The 19,447-nt window shown below is 39.1% G+C and overlaps 3 protein-coding genes across 4 annotated transcripts; 2 read left to right on the top strand and 1 right to left on the bottom strand.

Moving 5' to 3' along the window:
- Positions 1-294: 294 nt before the first annotated feature.
- LOC101302187 (aspartokinase 3, chloroplastic-like) lies at positions 295-5,378 on the bottom strand. 2 transcript variants are annotated; one of them, XM_004304514.1, is made up of 14 exons: positions 5,234-5,378; positions 4,644-5,093; positions 4,467-4,549; positions 4,340-4,380; positions 4,071-4,225; positions 3,557-3,706; positions 3,376-3,471; positions 3,183-3,299; positions 2,239-2,358; positions 2,058-2,150; positions 1,860-1,976; positions 1,032-1,148; positions 824-886; positions 295-606 (listed from the first exon to the last, which is right to left on the bottom strand). In XM_004304514.1, exons 2-14 carry the CDS (start codon positions 5,049-5,051, stop codon positions 484-486), a joined length of 1,683 nt encoding a protein of 560 aa, XP_004304562.1. In that variant the 5' UTR covers positions 5,052-5,093; positions 5,234-5,378; the 3' UTR covers positions 295-483. The 2 variants fall into 2 exon arrangements, with proteins under 2 accessions (XP_004304562.1, XP_004304561.1); XM_004304513.1 differs by lacking the exon at positions 5,234-5,378 and having other exon boundaries at positions 1,854-1,976; positions 4,644-5,195.
- A 7,306-nt stretch (positions 5,379-12,684) lies between these two features.
- On the top strand, positions 12,685-15,693 carry LOC101301892. The gene is made up of 2 exons (XM_004304512.1): positions 12,685-13,483; positions 14,675-15,693. The coding sequence occupies exons 1-2, from the start codon at positions 12,920-12,922 to the stop codon at positions 15,383-15,385; spliced, it is 1,275 nt and encodes a 424-aa protein (XP_004304560.1). The 5' UTR covers positions 12,685-12,919; the 3' UTR covers positions 15,386-15,693.
- Positions 15,694-16,521: 828 nt separating this feature from the next.
- LOC101310445 (pentatricopeptide repeat-containing protein At3g26782, mitochondrial-like) lies at positions 16,522-19,403 on the top strand. Its single transcript, XM_004306270.1, has 3 exons — positions 16,522-16,782; positions 17,246-18,184; positions 18,360-19,403. The coding sequence occupies exons 1-3, from the start codon at positions 16,522-16,524 to the stop codon at positions 19,401-19,403; spliced, it is 2,244 nt and encodes a 747-aa protein (XP_004306318.1).
- Positions 19,404-19,447: the final 44 nt, after the last annotated feature.

Here is a 19,447-nt window from a genome sequence, read left to right as displayed (position 1 = left end):
AATTTAGTTGAAAATTTACATAAATGATCTACTCATAAATATTTATAAAATGAACGGTTAAGATGTAGATATAAAATCGATAAGCAAAATAAACTGAAAAGTCATCAACTAGTCCTTGACTTAGATGTCCTCACTAGAAAGGCTCCATTTGTCTTACCCCCCCCCCCCCAAAAAAAAAACCATTAGGTGGTTTTTAGCTTTTTACGTATGTAAGGACTATCTCTACATAGTAATGTAAACGTAGATTCAATCTCTAAACCTGGAGGAGCAGAGATGCCATGAACAATGGTAAAATGATCAAGTTGAAAAGTTTATATTACTTAAACTAAAAATAAGCCAACAATCAATAAGCAATTGAATCTCCTTTTCTGTAGCCGTTCTTGGATTCACATTCTACCTCAGTGAAATTACCCTCAAGAATGCCTGGTGGAGATCAATAACCATTAATTAACCAGCACTCCATTACTGTGCCTCTGATAATGTTCACAGAGAGCCATTCTTGGATTCGCATTCTACCTCCGTGAAACTACCGTCAAAGAATGCCTGGTGGAGAGCTCTAACACACTGTTCTGCTTCATTGTCGTTTACAACCAAAGAGATATTAACCTGCCCAGTTGTAAAACAGATGCAATGAGTACAAAATTTTCAAACTCATAAACATTGAGCTATACGTATGCATCCCATGCATCATGTATCATGCCTCGCACATGAGAGAAATGGTAGCAAAGGGTATTAACACATTTTTGGCGTAATTTGACCATTTTTTTTCCAACACTGAATTGAAAAGACACAGAAAGACTATAATAGTGTAGTTAGGGAAGACCTTGGATGCACCCTGAGATATCATCTGAACGTTGACTCCATTAGTTCGAAGAACGTGAAATGCCTGCCACATAACATGCACGAAAACATGAAAACCATACCTGATAAAGTTACTGAACCACACACTTGAACAACAATTGCAATAAACCAGAGATCAAGACAACAATAGGGAATGCTTTCTAAGCACTTGGCAAAACACAGTACAACACCTTCTCTAATATTAGTGATGATTTCTGCACATTGCCAATGAGAGATATTATTGATCTGTGCTGAAGAAGATTGACAACAGCAATTTTCTCCAGTTCTTCCACAACATGGTCAAGTTCCTGCCAAGGAAGATGAAATATTTAATGAGATTTCTTTTCAGAATTTCAATATCAAGTATACAGGAGTTACTATGATATTTCTCTTGCATGTACGGACAAGTGTTAGAACCAATCCAATATCCGTTCAAAAACAGTATAACAGTATATATATAACAATGAAATCAAAATGAAATTTAAAAAAATTAACAATGAAAACAAACAACACTAACTTGATTCAGATAGAGGCCTGCCTTGCAGTGACTTAAGACAGAAATTCGTCCCCACTTGTGGGGCAGTTTCGGACGTCTATCTAGAGGATACAACTATCTGGGTCAAGCTTGACCCTGGTGAATTTACTTTTATGCTTCAGAAGAAATAGTTTTGGGGAGGAAGAAGAAGAAAGGCCCAAGGCCCAATCTTTGACTTTTATTAAATATATATATATATATATATATATTAATATATATATATTTATTTATTTCTGTTTGAAACCCAATAGAAAGCCCACCAAGCCCATACTAGGCCTATCATCCATTTAATGAGTCACATGAGTGTTTCCATATAAAGACTCACACATTTAATTCTTCTTCAATGTGGGATAAATACCACACAAGTTCCAACAACAAGTACATACGAAGATTTAATGATAAAATCGTAAACACATTTTTAGACAAAGGAAACTATAAGAAGCATAACAAGCAGAGGAGATGGAGCATGGTATCATACGCTTGCCTGCTGAATAAGCTCTCTGCTCCAAAGTTTTGATGGGTCCAATGTCAAAGAAATACTGACTTCACTGGTAGCAACGACATCCACCGATATCCCCAAATCTTCAAAAGTTGTAAATACCTGTATGGGGAACAGCATAGATACAAGCTACTGAGCTGCTAATAGGAAAAAACAACAGACACAGGAATTTTGCTTGCTCACCTTAGCAAGAAAACCATATTGACCAAGCATGCGAGTGCTAACAATATCCAACATGGTCACATTCCTTTTCAATACGATGCTGGTTAGTACAGCCTGCAATTAAGACAGATAGATAAATGCACTCTGGACCCTGGACCATATATATAGCAACGGTGCTCAGTTTTCCATGTACGTTACAAACCTTGCTCATATCTCTTGCGCGGGTGATGACGGTACCTGGAGCTTCAGGGTTGTAAGAATTTTTAACCCTCACAGGAATATCACCTTCTCTAGCTGGTCTCATAGACTGTGGATGCAAGACCTGCAAGAAGAATAGAACTTTATTCAAATCATGTTTTTGTTTCATGAGGATTATACTTTTTAACAAAACTACAGATAATTGGAGCTTGTTGACTACTCCGAAGTGTCTAGAACAAAATTTTGAGTACTTAAGACTTTGATGGAATGTAACAAATATCTCATATAGCTTCTAGTTCAGGGACTAAGATGATCCTTCAAGGCGATGCAAATGATGGAATATTTGAAACACCGAAAAGGAATTCAGAAATTTTATTCACACATCCTTACATACTTAATACACACCTCTTACATTTTTTGTCAATTTTTTCCCCCTAAAGTTCCTCTTATGCCCTCTTCATTATACTTAATACACACCTTTTAACCTATCATCCTCTTCCTTCTGCCAAAAGGATTCCAAGCATGTCACTCCTCAATCTATCATTCTATTTCTCATCCATGTGATCAATGTTACCAATTATTCAACTAAAATCAAATCGAAATCGGTAAGCAAATGAAGATTAACAAACTATACATCAAGGTAGACAAAGTGATTGACGATTTTTTATTTATTTTTTATAAATAACATCTAAGATTAATTGAAATAGTATGAAAATTTGATCTCACTTAACTAAAATCAAATTGTCCTCATCTTCAATTTTAGGTACGTGAAAGTTCTTGTTTTTTGCATTATTTTTGTTTGTTTAGTTTTTCTTGTTCATCTTCATCAAAGCAGTAAAATTGCATTTAAAAAATGTCCAAAAAAATAGGGATGTGCATTAAACAAAAATTGGTATGTGTGGATAAAATTTCTCACAAGCAAATATAAGAAACAATTGTTACCCGTACCTGGGCACCAAAATAAGCAAGTTCAGCAGCCTCGTCGAATGTCAAATATGGTACAGGTTCTGCATGTGGGTATATATTAGGATCACATGTCAAAACGCCATCGACATCCTTCCACACCTGCAAGGAATTAACAAATAAATTATATGTTCATTGCCACAAATGAAATGAACTTAACATCATTAATTCAACACACCTGAATTTCTCGCAACCCAAGTGCTTTACCAATGGTTGTAGCCGTCAAATCACTACCACCTCTACCCAGTGTGGTCACTGCACATGACCTCCACCCCTGCAACCAGAAAAAATTAAGCGTGGCTTTAGCAGCAGACCCTTTTTAGGAAGGAAGTACGCGTACAGTAAGCCAGAAGAGAAACCTTGCCCAAGAAACCAGTGACAATCGGAATAGCAGGATCACATGTCCAATCACCATGTAACTTCTTTGCAACAGCCGGATAAGTAGCCTCTAAAATATCCGCATTTGTGAAGTCATCTGTTGTTATAATACCCATTTCAAAGGCATCATACTGCCAAAATAAAAAAGATGTTACAACTGTTGTGCTCATCAAAGATGGTGCCAAGAAGCAACAATTAGAATTTCCTTAAGAGTTACAGTACGAAACTTGTGAGCAACGTATGATTGTCTCATTAACTAGCCATAGTTTGGACACCATTAAGAGAATATTGAGTATATTTTAACCAGCTTAAGAGTTTGGTAAAAGTAAGAACAAACAAAATTATGCTTCCATATACCAAAGACCACCACATGTTTATGCATATAGTAGGACTCAATTTAATATATGACTTTACGAAGCTCATATAATAGCTAACAAGAGAATATAAGATGGCTATCGCATTGAAACATACACAGTAAATCAGGCAGCAATATACCTGGCGGGATTTCACACCAATCTTATTCAAATAAGCTGCAAAGAGCCTTGTGGACATGCACTCCCCAAATGAAACCAAATAATCTTTCGTCCGTGGAGTCATCTCTTTCATCATAGCGATTCCCTTGAGAAGTTGTTCCAGCTCTTCCAGGTGCGCTGCAAAACAAGATGGCCATAAAAATCAGAAAGGTTAACAATTCATTACTGATTCCAATATCATACTTCCATACTAATAAACTGATTAGCACTAAATGGTGAGAAGATACTCACATGAAATGATAGAGCCATCCACTCCAAGCTCTTCTGCAGCCCTGTATAGAAAAGGAAGCCGCAGTGTCAGAACAAATCTAAAATTCAATACTTTCACAATAAAGGTAAAAATTTCAGGGGGTGTAACCTGAAATGCAAGTTTTTGACAAAGCTCAGCTCGTCAATAGTAGACACATTGGTAACACCGCAGCTGACAGCCTTTTCTCCTGCCTACTCAAAGAGAAACCGAATTGACCATAAGTCGTTTGTTACTGGTACAATAATAATAATAAAGGGATATATTAAAAGTTGTATAAGTAGCAACCAGTAAGAGCTTGTTAGTGGTCTTTCCCATGGCAGATAGAACAATGACAGGCCTCTCTTGCGGGAAGCTGACTATGAGATCAGCAATCTCTCTCATTCTCTCTGCCGAGGCCACTGAAGATCCACCAAACTTCATGACGCACGTCAATTGCTTGTCATTCTCGGCGCCACCTTGGTTGCCTTTCCCTTTCTTATCAAGAACATCCACAACCCCTCCCTTGCAACTCACCCTCAAAACTCTACTCGCAAAAGAAACATATTTCCCACTTGTACAGTAAAACCCACAACTGGAAGACACGGAATTGGCAAAATGGAGCCGCTGAGGCTGAGACCATAACGGCAGAGCTCTCTCAGATGATGATGATGGAGTTTTAACCCCAGAGAAATGCAAGGCGGCGGTGGTGGCCATCTAGTAAATTCGACAAATGATGATAATGGGCAGCAGCTCGATCTGTAAATGGATGCACAGCGCAGCTGGATTGAATCATGTCATGTCATAACAAACACAAGAACCAAAGTAACAGTGTTTTCATGATTTTGCAAAGTTAGTTACAGCATTCACAAAGGAACACAAGAAACAAGAAAGGGCACCTTTGAGAGATTGACGCGTTGAGCTGCCGACACCAACTCTGGAAGGAAGAGGAGAAAGTGAGTCTTAACAAAATCGTGGCTGGCGGCGCGTCTCTCCAGTGATGTTTGTATTCCTTTAAAAACGAAAACGAGTCTGCTCAACGTGTTTCTTATTTTATTTTTATTTTTCTGTTCCTTTCAATTTGTTCGTTTTGGTGCTTTCTATTTTTAGCAGAAAGGGCAAAACCGACGGCTACATCAAAGGAAAATGTTACGGTGGTGGGTATTTTTGACCAAAAATCTAAAACAAGTGGAGTTGAATCAAACGTGGACCGCTATGTTTCTCCCGCGGTCCCTTCTCTTCATATTATTGAACTTGCAGGAGGCCCAACCCAGTCTAGCACTCCCCATTCTCCTCTAGAACCTGAGACGAAGGGTCATACTTGACTTGCCATGAACATGCACAAAGACTAAAGAGTAGAGACAGGTAAACGAAAGAAATACACATGCATTGCAATGCTGATTAGTCTACTTTTATATCATTCGAGCAAAACAAGCTAGTAAACACTTGAGAGCAATTGTACATTATAAATTATCCGTTTTTACTACACTATTTGCAAAGTTGCCTTATTAAAAAAATCAAATAGATATTTAATGGGGCAACTTTACAAAGAGATATTTAGTTGGACAAAGATGCAAAATGTAATAGATAAACCATATTTAGGTTCTTAACATTGTATAATATTTTCAGGTTCTTCAACGTTTTGCAATATCAAGGGCAAATTGGGAAGTTCAATTTTTTTTTTTTGAAGCTTTAATATCAAGATTTGGGCTTCATATTATAGGAGTTGAGATAAGTATTGATTTATTAATGAATATTTCCGGATTTAATTCCGGATCCATTAGGGTTTTGATTCGTATTCCTAATCCTAACTGGGAACCTTATATATAAGCTGGAAAGGGAAGACACAACAATTTATAATTTAAGAAACCAACTTGCCTGCTCTTAGATCATTTGCAAAAAACAAAGAGGAACGAGACACACCATTTTTTTTTTGGTGAGAAAACGAGACACACCATTTGGGAACAAGTGGATTAGTTTTTGCATAAAGAGGGAGGAGATGGAGAGAAACTTCATCTGGATGTGGAAAAAGGAGCCCGACGTCGTGTTTGAGAATCTCAAGAGGACGCGGGTGATGGTCAAACTTGATGATCGTGATTGGGACACGGCCATCACTGCCATCGGAGATGTCCTCAAAGTAATCAAAGAAGATGCTAAGCGAAGTGTACTCTTATCGATCGCCCACGCCGTCCAACAGGAACTCTTTAAATCTAAGGAGATCGACGTGGAGACAATAAGAAAGGTTGCGGCGTTTTACCCACGGTGCGTGGAGGTTGATGATGACAAGTACGATGACGACTATATAACGGCCTATGCTGATTTTAAATTGACACCGGATGCCGAGGAGGTCGTGGATGAGGCTGATGGTGCCGATGATGATGATGAGGGTGAGGGTGAGGGTGAGGATGAGGATGAGTGGACCCTTCTTGCGGATGAGGAGGACGATGAGTTTCTTCGTTTTCTTAATACAGATCCCATGGAGTTTGAGGAAGCAGGCATCAATGAATTGAAGAAACAGTGCAATATTATGGGATGCAGTCTGAAACAAGGCCAAGAGCGACAAATCATTAGTTTCATTGTTTCATTCTTTACCGGAAAAAATTTCAAAATTTATGACGAATCAAGGATGGAAATGTTCGTTGAAGATTTCATGTCAAAGGTCAAAGGTTATATTTCCAGTACTTGCATACTCAACGACCCAACTACTGTGCTCAAGGCCGTCAGAAGTGTGGAGAAGAATATTAGGGCTGATGCTTATGCTGTTCATCAACCGGTAATGCCTGAATCCTTTTCGGATTACAAGTTTACAACAATAGAACCCTTGTTTGTTAGTTTTTAGTTGTTACCCATTCCTTTTCAAATTACTACAATGGAACTCTCTTTTTCTTTTTTAAGAATAACAACAATGAAACTCTAGTGCTACAAAAAATAAACTAACGACTGTTGATTATATGCCATGTGATTGATCATGTATAGCTGCTAGATACTGAGCTAATTGTTGTTTGCACATGATTCGTCTGTTAATGCCAAAATGCTATTCTCGAATATTATACATGGAATTAGGCCTTTAGCACATTAAATTGTTTGTTTTGAGGTTTCGGATGATTACTTTGCCAAAAAAAAGCGCGTTTCCTGAAATCTGATGGTTAATTGATTATCATATGGATTAAATTTCAGTGCGAGAAACGTATGTGTTTTAATTCACTATATTTTAGGTTTTGAAAATTCTCTGTACCCTCTTATTCACGTCAACACAGAATAATGTCAGTTACTTCTAAATATGCTGCTGTTGATATAGGGCTTGTAAGTCGTTGTGAATAAGTTTGGAGAGGGCGAGAGGTTTTTGCACGTTTCCATTCAGTTATTTGGATTACAGTTTCGGTATTACTGTATTTGACGGGATGTAGTTAGAATATGCAAGTTTACTTCAGATCAGATCTTTAGCATATAGGAAGAGGCCGAAGAGCTATGTAGTCGTTTCTTGCAGGTTAGATTACCTATGGCAGCATTGATTTATTAGATTATGGTGAGATCCGTAATTCAAGGTCTGTGTTCTTGAGTTGAGTTGTGTATGATTGTTTAGGGTTTAATTTTTTCTTTGTGATGTGAGATCAATAGTTGTTACTTGTCAGTGTGACTTTTGTATGTTTTACATTTTTTGTTAGTCGTTATTGTTCTAATCTTGTTGAAGCGAGCATCATTGTTAGTAGCATTCACGGAGCCTTTGATCCGATATAGATTTTTATGTAACGTAACTGTTTGATTCATGATGAAATGAAACTAAATAAACAAATAAACGAACAGAAAACACGAATATAGCCTTCTACTTAGGAAGTGGATGTTGAAGGCGACTAGGGATGGCAATGGGTAGGGTAGGGTACGGGGATCAAAATACCGTACCCATACCTTTTTACATTTTTCATCCCCGTACCCGTCCCCGTACCCGTAATTAGATAATGGAGATTCCCCGTACCCGTACCCTTTGGGGATTACGTTTCCATACCCGTACCCGTACCCGTTAACAATTATGTATTAAATTAAAATTTTTTTTTTAAATACGAAATACAATTATATAAAAGTATGAAATTAAAATCAAATACCAAAATAAATAAGTTTCATACTTCAATCCAATAAAAATAAATACAAGTCTTGGTTAAAACATAACAATACCGGTAAATTTCATTAAGAGAATAAAAATATATAATAAAAAGGAAGGTCCATTAAATGTTTATTAAGAGAATTACAAATTTTTTTTACATAAATATTTATTTATAAATTATATATAAATATATATAATAATAAATTATATAATTATATATAATAATATTTTTCATCCTTAATGGGTGGGGATGGGGACGAATATCAAAATACCATACCCGCCCCGTACCCGATTTAAGAATCCGAATACTAAGGATCCCCATCCCCGTTACCCGTTTATACCCGTATATCTTCCCCGTTAGGGTCGAATACCCGTGGGTACCCTACCCGCTGGGGATTATTGCCATCCCTAAAGGCGACTTTTAAAATTGGACCCAGGTGACTTTTAAAATTGGACCATACATCCAGAAACATATTAGTTTTGGTGGATTTGTATTTGAGTCTGGAAAAACCAATCTGCTACTTACGTGTGAACAACCTTTTATGCACCTTGCAAGTATATGCGTTCAACATATATGATAATATAAAATTTTATGTCACATTATTGATATTGATTACTTTTTTAGTTTTTTTGAACTATTTATGTGTTTTAATAAAAAGAAATTAAAAAACAAAAATATATAAGAAAAATAATAAAGAATGGAATCAATTATTATTGAATTAGAAAGTCTAAAGAGAATAAATATAAAATTTCATTTTGTATAATTATTGTCTTTAATAATCATTGTGTATAAAAATATATAACATCTGATAATAAGTCTAATGAGCAAATTTAAAGGTTTAAATAATGTCACTCTATATAACTGGTATACTACCCTAGTTTTTGCATAAAGAGATCGAGATGGAGAGAGAGTTGATCTGGATGTGGAAAAAAGAGCCTGACGTCGTATTTGAGAATCTCAAGAGGACGCGGGTGATAGTCAAACTCGAGGGTCGTGATTGGGACACGGCCATCACTGCGATCGGAGATGTCCTCAAAAAAATCAAAGAAGATGCTAAGCGAAGCGTACTCTTATCGATCGCCCACGCCGTCCAACAGGAACTCTATAAATCTAAGGAGATAGACGTGGAGACGATGAAAAACGTTGCATCCTATTACCCACTATGCGTGGAGGTTGATGATGACAATCTCGATGAAGACTGGATAACGGCCTATGATGATGTTAAATTGTCACCGGATGCGGATGCGGAGGACGGGAAGGCTGATGATCCGGATGAGGCTCCGGATGATGATGAGGAGGATGAAGATGAGGACGCGGATGGTGGCCTGGACTTTGCGTATTTGGATGAGGACGATGCAATTTATCAAATTCTTAAAAAGAGAGCAAACACAGATACAGAGGAGTTTAAAGAAGCAGGCATGAAAGAATTGAAGAAACGGTGCGATATTATGGGATGCAGTCTGAAACAAGGCCAAGACCAGGAAATCCTCAGTGTCATGATTTCCTTCTTTAGAGAACAAAAATTCAGAATTTATAACGAATGTCTGATGAAAACGTGCGTTGAAGCTTTCATGTCACGTGTCAAAGGTTATATTTCCAGTACTTGCATCCTCAACGACTCAACTACTGTGCTCAAAGCCGTTCAAAGCGTGGAGAAGGAGATTAGGGCTGATGCTTATCAACAGGTAATGCCTGAATCTTACAGCAATAGAACCCTTGTTTGTTAGTTTTTAGTCCCTTTTTGAATTACAACAATGTAACTCTCTTTCTTTTCTATGTTTAAGAATAACAATGACAATGAAACTCTTGTGCTACAAAATAAACTAATGACTGTTCATTATATGCTTGATCATAGCTAGATACTGATCTAATTGTTGTTTGTAAATGATTTGTCTGTTAATGCCAAATGGAATTCTTAGATTACGTACAAGCATGGAATCAAGGCCTTTAGCACATTGAATTGTTTGTTTTGAGGTTTTTGATGATTACTTTGCCTTTAGCACATAAAACTTCTACATTGTTGAAATAACTTGATATCTTAAATCGTTTCCTCACCGTCTAACCTTGACGAATCAATGTAAAAGTATGGGTTATACGTTTACTAACACATTAATAAATCGTATAAATCGGAATAATTGTAGTTCTCATTTTATAATATATCAAGAATCGATTCATGATCAATAACCCTTAAACTTGATAATTACTAAGAGGAGACATTTCCCTTCTCTAGCTCCTATATATACATGACTTGAAAAATTAAGAAAACGAGCCATAACTATATATTGAAACGCCTACTAAAACTAAACCACCTTATTGTGAAAGTAAGAAGTGATTTACAGTAGATAAGATCATGATTGGAATCCCACGGGGTATGTACAAATGTACAATTTACGTACACCTAGCTTGGCTGCAACTTCTCTTCCTTGATTACCTTCATGCATGCATGCAGCCATATATACCATATATTCTCACGATGACGAGAAACATAGAAGCATATGCCGTATACACCGGTCGAGCCACGAACGTCTTTGTGGCTTCTTCTTCTTGGAGCTCCTGGACGATGACATAGTCGCGCCTTCACTGTTGGTCCGCCGAGCAACGTCTCTTAACTTCCAGTCGTAGGCAGATGACGACCTCTTAGTCTTATTAGAGGTCGTCGATATTGGCATCACAAAACTCCTCCCATCCACTTGTTCAAATAATTCACTTAACTTCATCCTTGCCGGCGAAGCAGTTCCGGTAGTGGACTTGCTCTTCTCCTCCATAGCCTTGAGATCTCGTTGACTACTTTCGAATTGCTCTAACAGAATGTCGCGGTTGAAGACCGGAAACACCGGACCGAAGAAGAACTTGTGACCCCACTTTGGAATATCGAATGTGAAGTCATCGTCTTCCTCGGACTTGGTCTCCAATGTTCCAGAGACTTTGACGGCGATGTCTGCTACTTGGTCTGAGCAGCAGTAGCTGGTGAAACTAGGGCAAGGTACTAATCCGGGTTCAAGTCCTTCCTTTTGCATGTTTGAGGCATGATCATCCTCCATCTCTTGTAGTGCAGAGGTCGACTTTGATTCCACAAGGACTTCGCGGAAGACTTTGGCGCCGGCCAGGTCTCCTAGTTGGTCTGTGCATAAGCTGCTAAAGCTAGGGCAAACAGCTGCTGCAGCTTCAATAATATCTACTTGGGCATTTTGAAAGTCGATCTTTATAATCTATAGAGTATATAGATCGATGAATTAAGTATTTGTGAGAATGATTCCCGAGGGTATTGAATGAATATTTCAGATGTATTGTTCTTCTCTAAAAGCATGTTCATATATATGATCGAATATATGCATTGACCACAAAAAGAAAGAATTTCCATCATAAATCTCGTGAAATCCGAAAATTATCGATCAATAAATTTGTTCTAATCAATAAATTCGTTTTGAACTAGAAGATATTCATGCGAAAAGTTTGATATCCTCCAGATCGATAATTTCCGAAGGCGGGAGTTGTGACTTGCAGACGCAACCTAAGAATTGTTCTTTTACATGTATGTTGACATGTTGTATGTAGGCCTTTGTTTGATTCATGGATTGGAAAGCTTGAGAAGGAAAAGTTGTTCCTTTCCTTAATTTGTTTGGCATACCTAAGAAAGGAAAGACTTTACTGCAATATCAGTAAAGGGAAGAGAAAAAAAGTGAGAAAGGAAATAACAGAATTTGCCAAACTGATTGACAATGTCATCTACTCGCTGGTTTATCTTTCTATATTTTACATATACTAACATAAGATTCACATAAATTTGATTAGCAATCAGTAAATGTAATCTTTTTTTTTTTTCAATTAGTAGTAAATGTAATCCTTAGGTGCTACCATATCTAGTAGATGACAGGCAACTGAACGATCCTACAAGCACAATTGCCGGATCCTTTGCTTATAACTTATTGCTTCCACAACAAAACCTCACTTTGGTAAATTGGTACTAAAACTCAACATTATGTGGAATGGCGACTGGTGGCCGGTCACCAGCTCACTCTTAGTTTGTTTTGCTAATTAAGATCTAAACGCAAGACCTAAGAAATTGAAGATGATCAAATTGGGCCTTGTTTTTACTAGGCCTCTTCATGTTGAACCAAAATCCATTAGGACACGGGCCGACCGCGACGAGGATCCATTAACGAAAACCAAGGAGAAGACAGACGACGTCGTAGTAGTGTTTTGTTAGTTAATTTGTCCGAAAATGTTTTGATTATGGGAGTGGTGGGGACAAGGGAAGAAGGAGGCCGATAGGGGTTTGATCAGATTTGGATAGCTTGCCATTCCAATCGAATCATCGTGTTTCCGTAGGATTTACAACTAGTCAAACCATACAACAACAAAGGAAGAAGAAGCAGATCTACCCTACAACATCCAGTTCCAGTGTCTACTTTGGTCGCCAGCTTGAGTTTGAAACTAGAGAAGATTGCGTCATTGCTGTGATCTGATCGAGGACGGGATCTTAGAATGGGTTCGACACAGTCCATGCAAGTGGCGGGAGAGAGTGAAGAAGACGAGGAAGAAGAAGAAGAAGAGGAAGAAGGAGAAGACAACCGCATTGGGGCGCCCATCGCAAGTGTTCTCGAGGAGGACAAGGATGATGATTTGCTCAACAAGGTTCTCCAACAAGAACCCGAAATGCTCTGCCACGCGTCCGCATCGCCGCTCTCTCCTCAGCTCTCCTCGCTCGGCACTCCGCGCCTCGGACCCTCCATCAAGGTGTGGGATCCTTACAACGTCCTCGCGCCCCCCACCCCGCCGCCTCATTCCCCCTTCTCCCGGAGCTTCTCCGTAGACGACGAGCGCTTCCTCACCACCACGGAGGTGTTTCTGGTGTGTCACGGCGAGTGTGAGTTGAATTTGAGGCCGGATTTGGTGGGTGGGCGGTGCCCACAGGCTGCCTTGACTCCCAATGGCAAGAGGCAAGCCAGGGCCTTGGCTGTCTTCTTGAATTCCCAGAGGGTCACCTTCAATGCTGTTTACACCTCCCCTTTGGATCGTGCGCGCTCTATGGCGGTTTCTGTCTGTCAGGTACACCACTCCTGTTACATTGATTTGACTGCCTCATTTCCCTTTCCAAATCTTATCTACTTGCTTGGACGATAAATCTGTTGTAAAGTGTTTGATTCGAATCACCAATAGCTGTATTCTGCCTTTTCTCTTTCATTTCCATATTTCACCAGAGGAATGTTTAGGGCTCTAGCTAGTTTCTTGTCCAGACTTGGGTTGTATATTTGATTCCTGTATCACTGAGAGGGTCTTCACTAGGATTGAATGGTTTAGGGAAACCTGGCTGAATGATAAGAGTAAACTCAATGTAGTGTATTTCTTCTCATCAGCTCTAATTCATCAGCGGAGATAGAGATGTAAGTTATGTCTAGTTATGGTCAGAAACCTATCTGTTGTACCATCTAAAACAAATTAGATGAAAACTTTATTTGATGATCAATAACCTGTTTGAGTAGTATTATGGTTATGATTGATGAACATCCCTGCACCACATAACTTCAATTTTGCTACCCCAAAAAATTAATTCATTCTCCATTCAACCAATCTCTTATATATACAAACAAATGCTTCAAAGCTGTAAGAGAGCAATGCTAGCGTATAATTTGGCATATCTTGCTGTTCTGTGTGCTAAATGGTCAATGTAAGGTTTTGTGCAGCGAACAACATGTAGTTAGGACTAAAAGGGAATATAGCCTCATCTAGTCAACTTGATTGGCTTCCCCGGAATTGATAATTGCTATACATAGTGGACTCATCACATGTACTTGTGTCAAAATTGTCGTTGTTATTGCTCCTAATACATGATTTGAAAACTTGCTGCTACTTGGCTTCTCATGCCTAAATATCATAATCAGAACCTTGTGTCTTTCAGATCCAAGGAGAAGAGGATTGATTATATAATTGGAGAAAATTGTTTTGGCAGAATTTTTGTCGTCTTTGAGTATTCAGAGCCCTTGAAATTTGCAGGATAGAAACTGATATCTGGATTTTAGCGTGTTTGGTTAAATTTACCTCCTTTAATCTAGTGTTAGATCCCTATCTTTGTGGTTCTCCTTCAAAAGAGCTAGATTGTTGTATTTGTATCTAAATGTTAGTGTTTACTGATATCAGCAGCTAAGGGTAAATGGGACTTATTATTAAATTTTGGTTTTGAGACATTTGTGATGTAACTTAAATAGCTTTGTCTGACTGTAAATGGATGCACCAATGCAGGAAATGAATTTTCCAGTAGCACAGATTCAAACCTCGGATGCACTTGCAGAGATGAGCCAGGGGCAGTGGGAGGGCTGCTCTCGGTCTGAAATATACACAGCTGAAGTTTTGAGCTTAATTGACAGACTCCAGCCTGATTTCTCTGCACCATCTGGAGAGTCACTCAGGCAAGTAGAATTTCAAATGGTCCATTTTCTAAATGGGACAGTTCTAGGGTTTCCTGAAAAATTGAGAGCATACTTCCCATCACACAATCAGAATGAGAACCAAGTGTTCTCACACCATAGTTCTCATGCTTCAACTAACTCAATACATGACCGAGGTGAACCTTCCCTCCCACCACCTCAATGGGATCTACTCAATAGGCAGCGGCAGGGGCTCTTGAGGAAAAAGTCCGGAAAGAGTAGGCTGCAAGTTGTAACTACTACCGGAGATCATGAAGTTGAGGATGAGGTTTCCCCCAGTGAAATCAGTCACCAAAGTTCTCCACATGATTTGATTGGCCGCATCTCCTCATCTGTTTCTTGTATTGGTATTTTCAGTCATGCAGTACCAATCAAGTGTCTCCTCACAGGCATCCTTGGTTGTAGCCCAATAATGTCACACAAGATTTGCATAGAAGACTCTTCGGTGACAGTTTTGCAGCATTCGTGGAGAACAGGTTGGCAGATAAAAAGGTTGAACGATACTGCGCACCTCAGGCTTATGTAGATGGAGATTCTATCCACACATTATGTTGACTGATGGGGAAGGGACGATTAAGTTCTTGGCCTGAAACCGAGATCAATACGATGAAGACTGAAGCACATGAAGCAACATACACAACACACGATTTTGCTTAGATTTGCAATACCCTGCCATTATTTTGTTGTAACCTTTGATATATTTATTTTGAGATTGACAACTCCAAAGAAGAATGCATTGTTGTTGGAGTTGCATCCTTTAATCGGGTGATTCATTTGATTTATAATTTTTACGAAAGGAGATGTGAAAATTCATGTATTTCCTATATTAGAAAGAAAGTATGGACATTCAAGGATCAGAACGTTTGATGAGCTTATATGTTACATTCTCTACTAAAGCTATGAATCAGGCTTGGATACATATTTAAAGTGAACTAGGGCAGGTCCTGCGACTCTCATGACGAGGGAATGCTGCAACTCCCAGCTAGCAAGTTGGTTCTTCCCTCGTTTTATATCAGTGCTTTGATGATAAGGTTGAATATGAATGCTGGTTAGAAACTTAGATGAGCAAGTGCTGCTGAATATTCAGCAGTGCATTAGTCTCTTCCCTGATTAAAAAATTACTCTCTTTTCTGTTTTTAATTTTTATTTGTTACTGTTGTTTCTGCTAACTAGGATAGTGCCAAAGCATGTCAGAGACGAGACACAGCCTCACATGGGCTGATCGCAATCATCGCATCCCTTTCTACATCATCGACATGTTCTAGCTAGCTGTGTAGATCTTGTGTGATAGTGTGATAGAATAAGCAGGTTTTATATAATGTTCTTTGCTCTTTCTTTGGTCTAAACGTTATGTAGTGTTCATTGCTCCCATTTCTCAACTGAGAGCCTAGTATTAGTACAGTGATTACAATCTGTGTTTGTTACACCGACAGATAAATGAAGTGAAACTAAAATGTTAAAATAAATTAGGAGCAAAAACAGATGGAGAGCAGCCATTAAAACTGCCACTGTCTATCCCGTGAGGCGCAACAACAATTCACAGGGACATTCATATTAACCCCCACCCTTTTCACCCAAATCCCCCCTCACTATAATAACAACACTCATTCATCCCCAGTCCAGTCCAGATCATCTAAAATTCTATCATATCTGCATCTATCTATGGCTTCTATTTCCAAGTTCCCTTCTGCAGGTCTAGCCATTGTTATCTTGATGGCTAATTTGCATGCTCTATGTTCCACCAGTCTGCCAACAATTACAGCTTCTCCAGCCGTTTCGCCATACGAGAAGAATGCACCAAATATGTCTTCATTCTTTCCCAACTCTTCCTCTTCAAGTGCTCCCCTTTCTCAATGGCCTCTGAGTTCTCCCATTCCACAAGCATTTGCACCTGTCCCGACCTCAGGGGAATTTGTTGGCAAGGTTTCATCCGCCAACTCCAACTGTCGGTGCGGTATTGCAGTCTACATTATGCTGCTGCTGCTGGCTTTTTTCGCTTATTTGCATTAAATTTTTTTCTAATGCTGTATGAGTACAAGATCCATTGTAAAATGGACTATGTATAAGAAAGATAAAAGGCACTTGGTATGGTATATCAAATGCTGCTTTGTATTCTGAAACTTAATCCTGTACTAGTGGAGCACTAGGGCACTCGGAAATGATTCGATTCCTAGGTTTAAACACTTGTATCAGATGAGAACTGCATATCTTCTTATTGAAGAGATATCAATCCATCCTGCAACACAAATGACCGAATAAATATCATTAGCTGGATGGAATTTATTTGCTATGCAAGACTATAACTTTGACTTGGAAATTGGACTTGGTTTGCACTTGCTTACGTTTATTGTTTTTTGCAAACTAACATTTGTAATCGTTAAACCAGTTGGAGTTAGCGGGAATGAGGTTGTCTCTCATCATCAAACGCCAATATTCAGCTTCAACTAAACCCAACCCCAACCCCAACTCGAACTCGAACCTCACAGCGTGGTTCAACAAGTACGTGGACAAAACCGATGTCTCTTCCTGGAACTCAGTTATTGCAGACCTGGCTCGGAGTGGTAACTCCGTCGAAGCCCTCGGAGCCTTTTCGTCAATGCGGAAGCTCTCTCTCAGACCCAACCGCTCCTCCTTTCCTTGTGCTATCAAATCCTGCTCGGCACTGTTGGACGTTCACTCCGGCAGGCAAGCTCATCAGCAGGCCTTGGTCTTCGGCTTCGAGTCTGATCTATTCGTCTCCTCTGCTCTCATCGACATGTACTGCAGGTGTGGTTTATTGAGGGATGCGTGGAAGCTGTTCGATGAAATTCCTCACAGAAATGTGGTGTCTTGGACGTCCATGATCACAGGCTGCTTGCTAAACGACCACACCCGCCAAGCATTGTTGCTTTTCAAAGAGTTGTTGGTTGATGAGTTTGACAATGAGGATGTTGATCTAGACCCGGTTGTTCTGGTTTCGGTTTTATCGGCTTGTTCTCGTGTATCTAGCAAGGGACTTACACAATGTGTTCATGGTTTGGTGATGAAGAGGGGTTTTGATGGGGATATAGGTGTTGGGAATACATTGATGGATGCATATGCCAAATGTGGCGAGCTTGGTCTGTCTAGGAAGGTGTTTGATGGAATGGCTCAAAGGGATTTGGTTTCTTGGAATTCCATGATTGCAATATGTGCACAAAGTGGATTGTCCAATGAGGCATTGCAAGTCTTTTATGAGATGGTGAAGGAGGGTGGCTTCCTCTATAATGCAGTGACATTGTCTGCTGTGTTGTTAGCTTGTGCGCACGCTGGGGCTCTGCTGGTGGGGCAATGCATACATGATCAGGTATTTGAACTTTTCTTGCAGTTTCACAATTTTGCTAATGCCTTATCATATTGTGCATTTCTTTATCAGTCACCTTTGCAAATTGTGGCATTTACAAGCGTTAATCTTCTTAAAGTTTAATGTATTGACAATCGATAAAAAAAATAAAATATCCATATTTGATCGTTTTCTACAGGTTGTAAAAATGGGCATGGAAGAGAATGTGATCGTGTCTACCTCTATTATTGACATGTATTGCAAGTGTGGAAGAGTTGATATGGCAAGGAAGGCATTTGATTGCATGAAGGAGAAGAATGTCAAGACCTGGTCTGCCATGGTTGCAGGTTATGGAATGCATGGTCGTGCCAAGGAGGCTTTGGAAGTCTTCTACAAGATGATAAGCCATGGCATTAAGCCAAACTACATAACATTTGTGTCGCTTCTAAATGCTTGCAGCCATGCTGGTCTATTAGAGGAAGGATGGTATTGGTTTAATACCATGAACCATGAGTTTGGTGTAAAACCTGGGATTGAGCACTATGGGTGCATGGTGGACCTTCTTGGGCGTGCAGGTGATCTCACTAAGGCTTATAATTTAATAAAAGGAATGACAATGAAGGCAGATTCTGTGGTCTGGGGTTCCTTTCTTGGGGCTTGCAGGATACACAAAAACGTGAAGCTTGCGGAGATTTCAGCTAGGAAACTGTTTGAGTTGGATCCAAATAATTGTGGGTACTACATTTTGCTTTCAAATATATATGCCGATGCTGGGAGATGGGAAGATGTCGAGAAGATGAGAGTACTAATGAAGAATCGTGGATTGGCTAAACTTCCTGGATTCAGTGTGGTTGAACTGAAAGGTATGGTTCATTTATTTTTAGTTGGAGACAGAGAGCATCCTCAGCATAAAAAGATTTATGAGTATTTGGAAAAATTAACTATCAAGCTGCAAGAAGTTGGCTATGCACCTGATATGGCTTCAGTTCTCCATGACGTTGATGAAGAAGAGAAAGAAATGACCCTGAGAGTTCATAGTGAGAAGCTAGCTGTTGCCTTTGGAATAATGAATACAGTACCTGGTACAACAATTCAGATCATCAAGAATCTTCGAGTATGCGCTGACTGTCACACTGTGATCAAGTTGATTTCCAAGGTTATGAATCGGGAGATTGTAGTCAGAGATTCAAAACGGTTTCATCACTTTAAAGATGGGTTGTGTTCTTGTGGAGATTTTTGGTAAGGGCTCAAACAAGGTTACTGATATAGAGATGTTATGAATCAAGC

This window comes from Fragaria vesca, linkage group LG6 (assembly GCF_000184155.1).
Source record: "Fragaria vesca subsp. vesca linkage group LG6, FraVesHawaii_1.0, whole genome shotgun sequence".
In the NCBI taxonomy this organism is placed as follows: Eukaryota; Viridiplantae; Streptophyta; class Magnoliopsida; order Rosales; family Rosaceae; genus Fragaria; species Fragaria vesca.
This window is presented reverse-complemented; position numbering and strand designations above follow the sequence as displayed.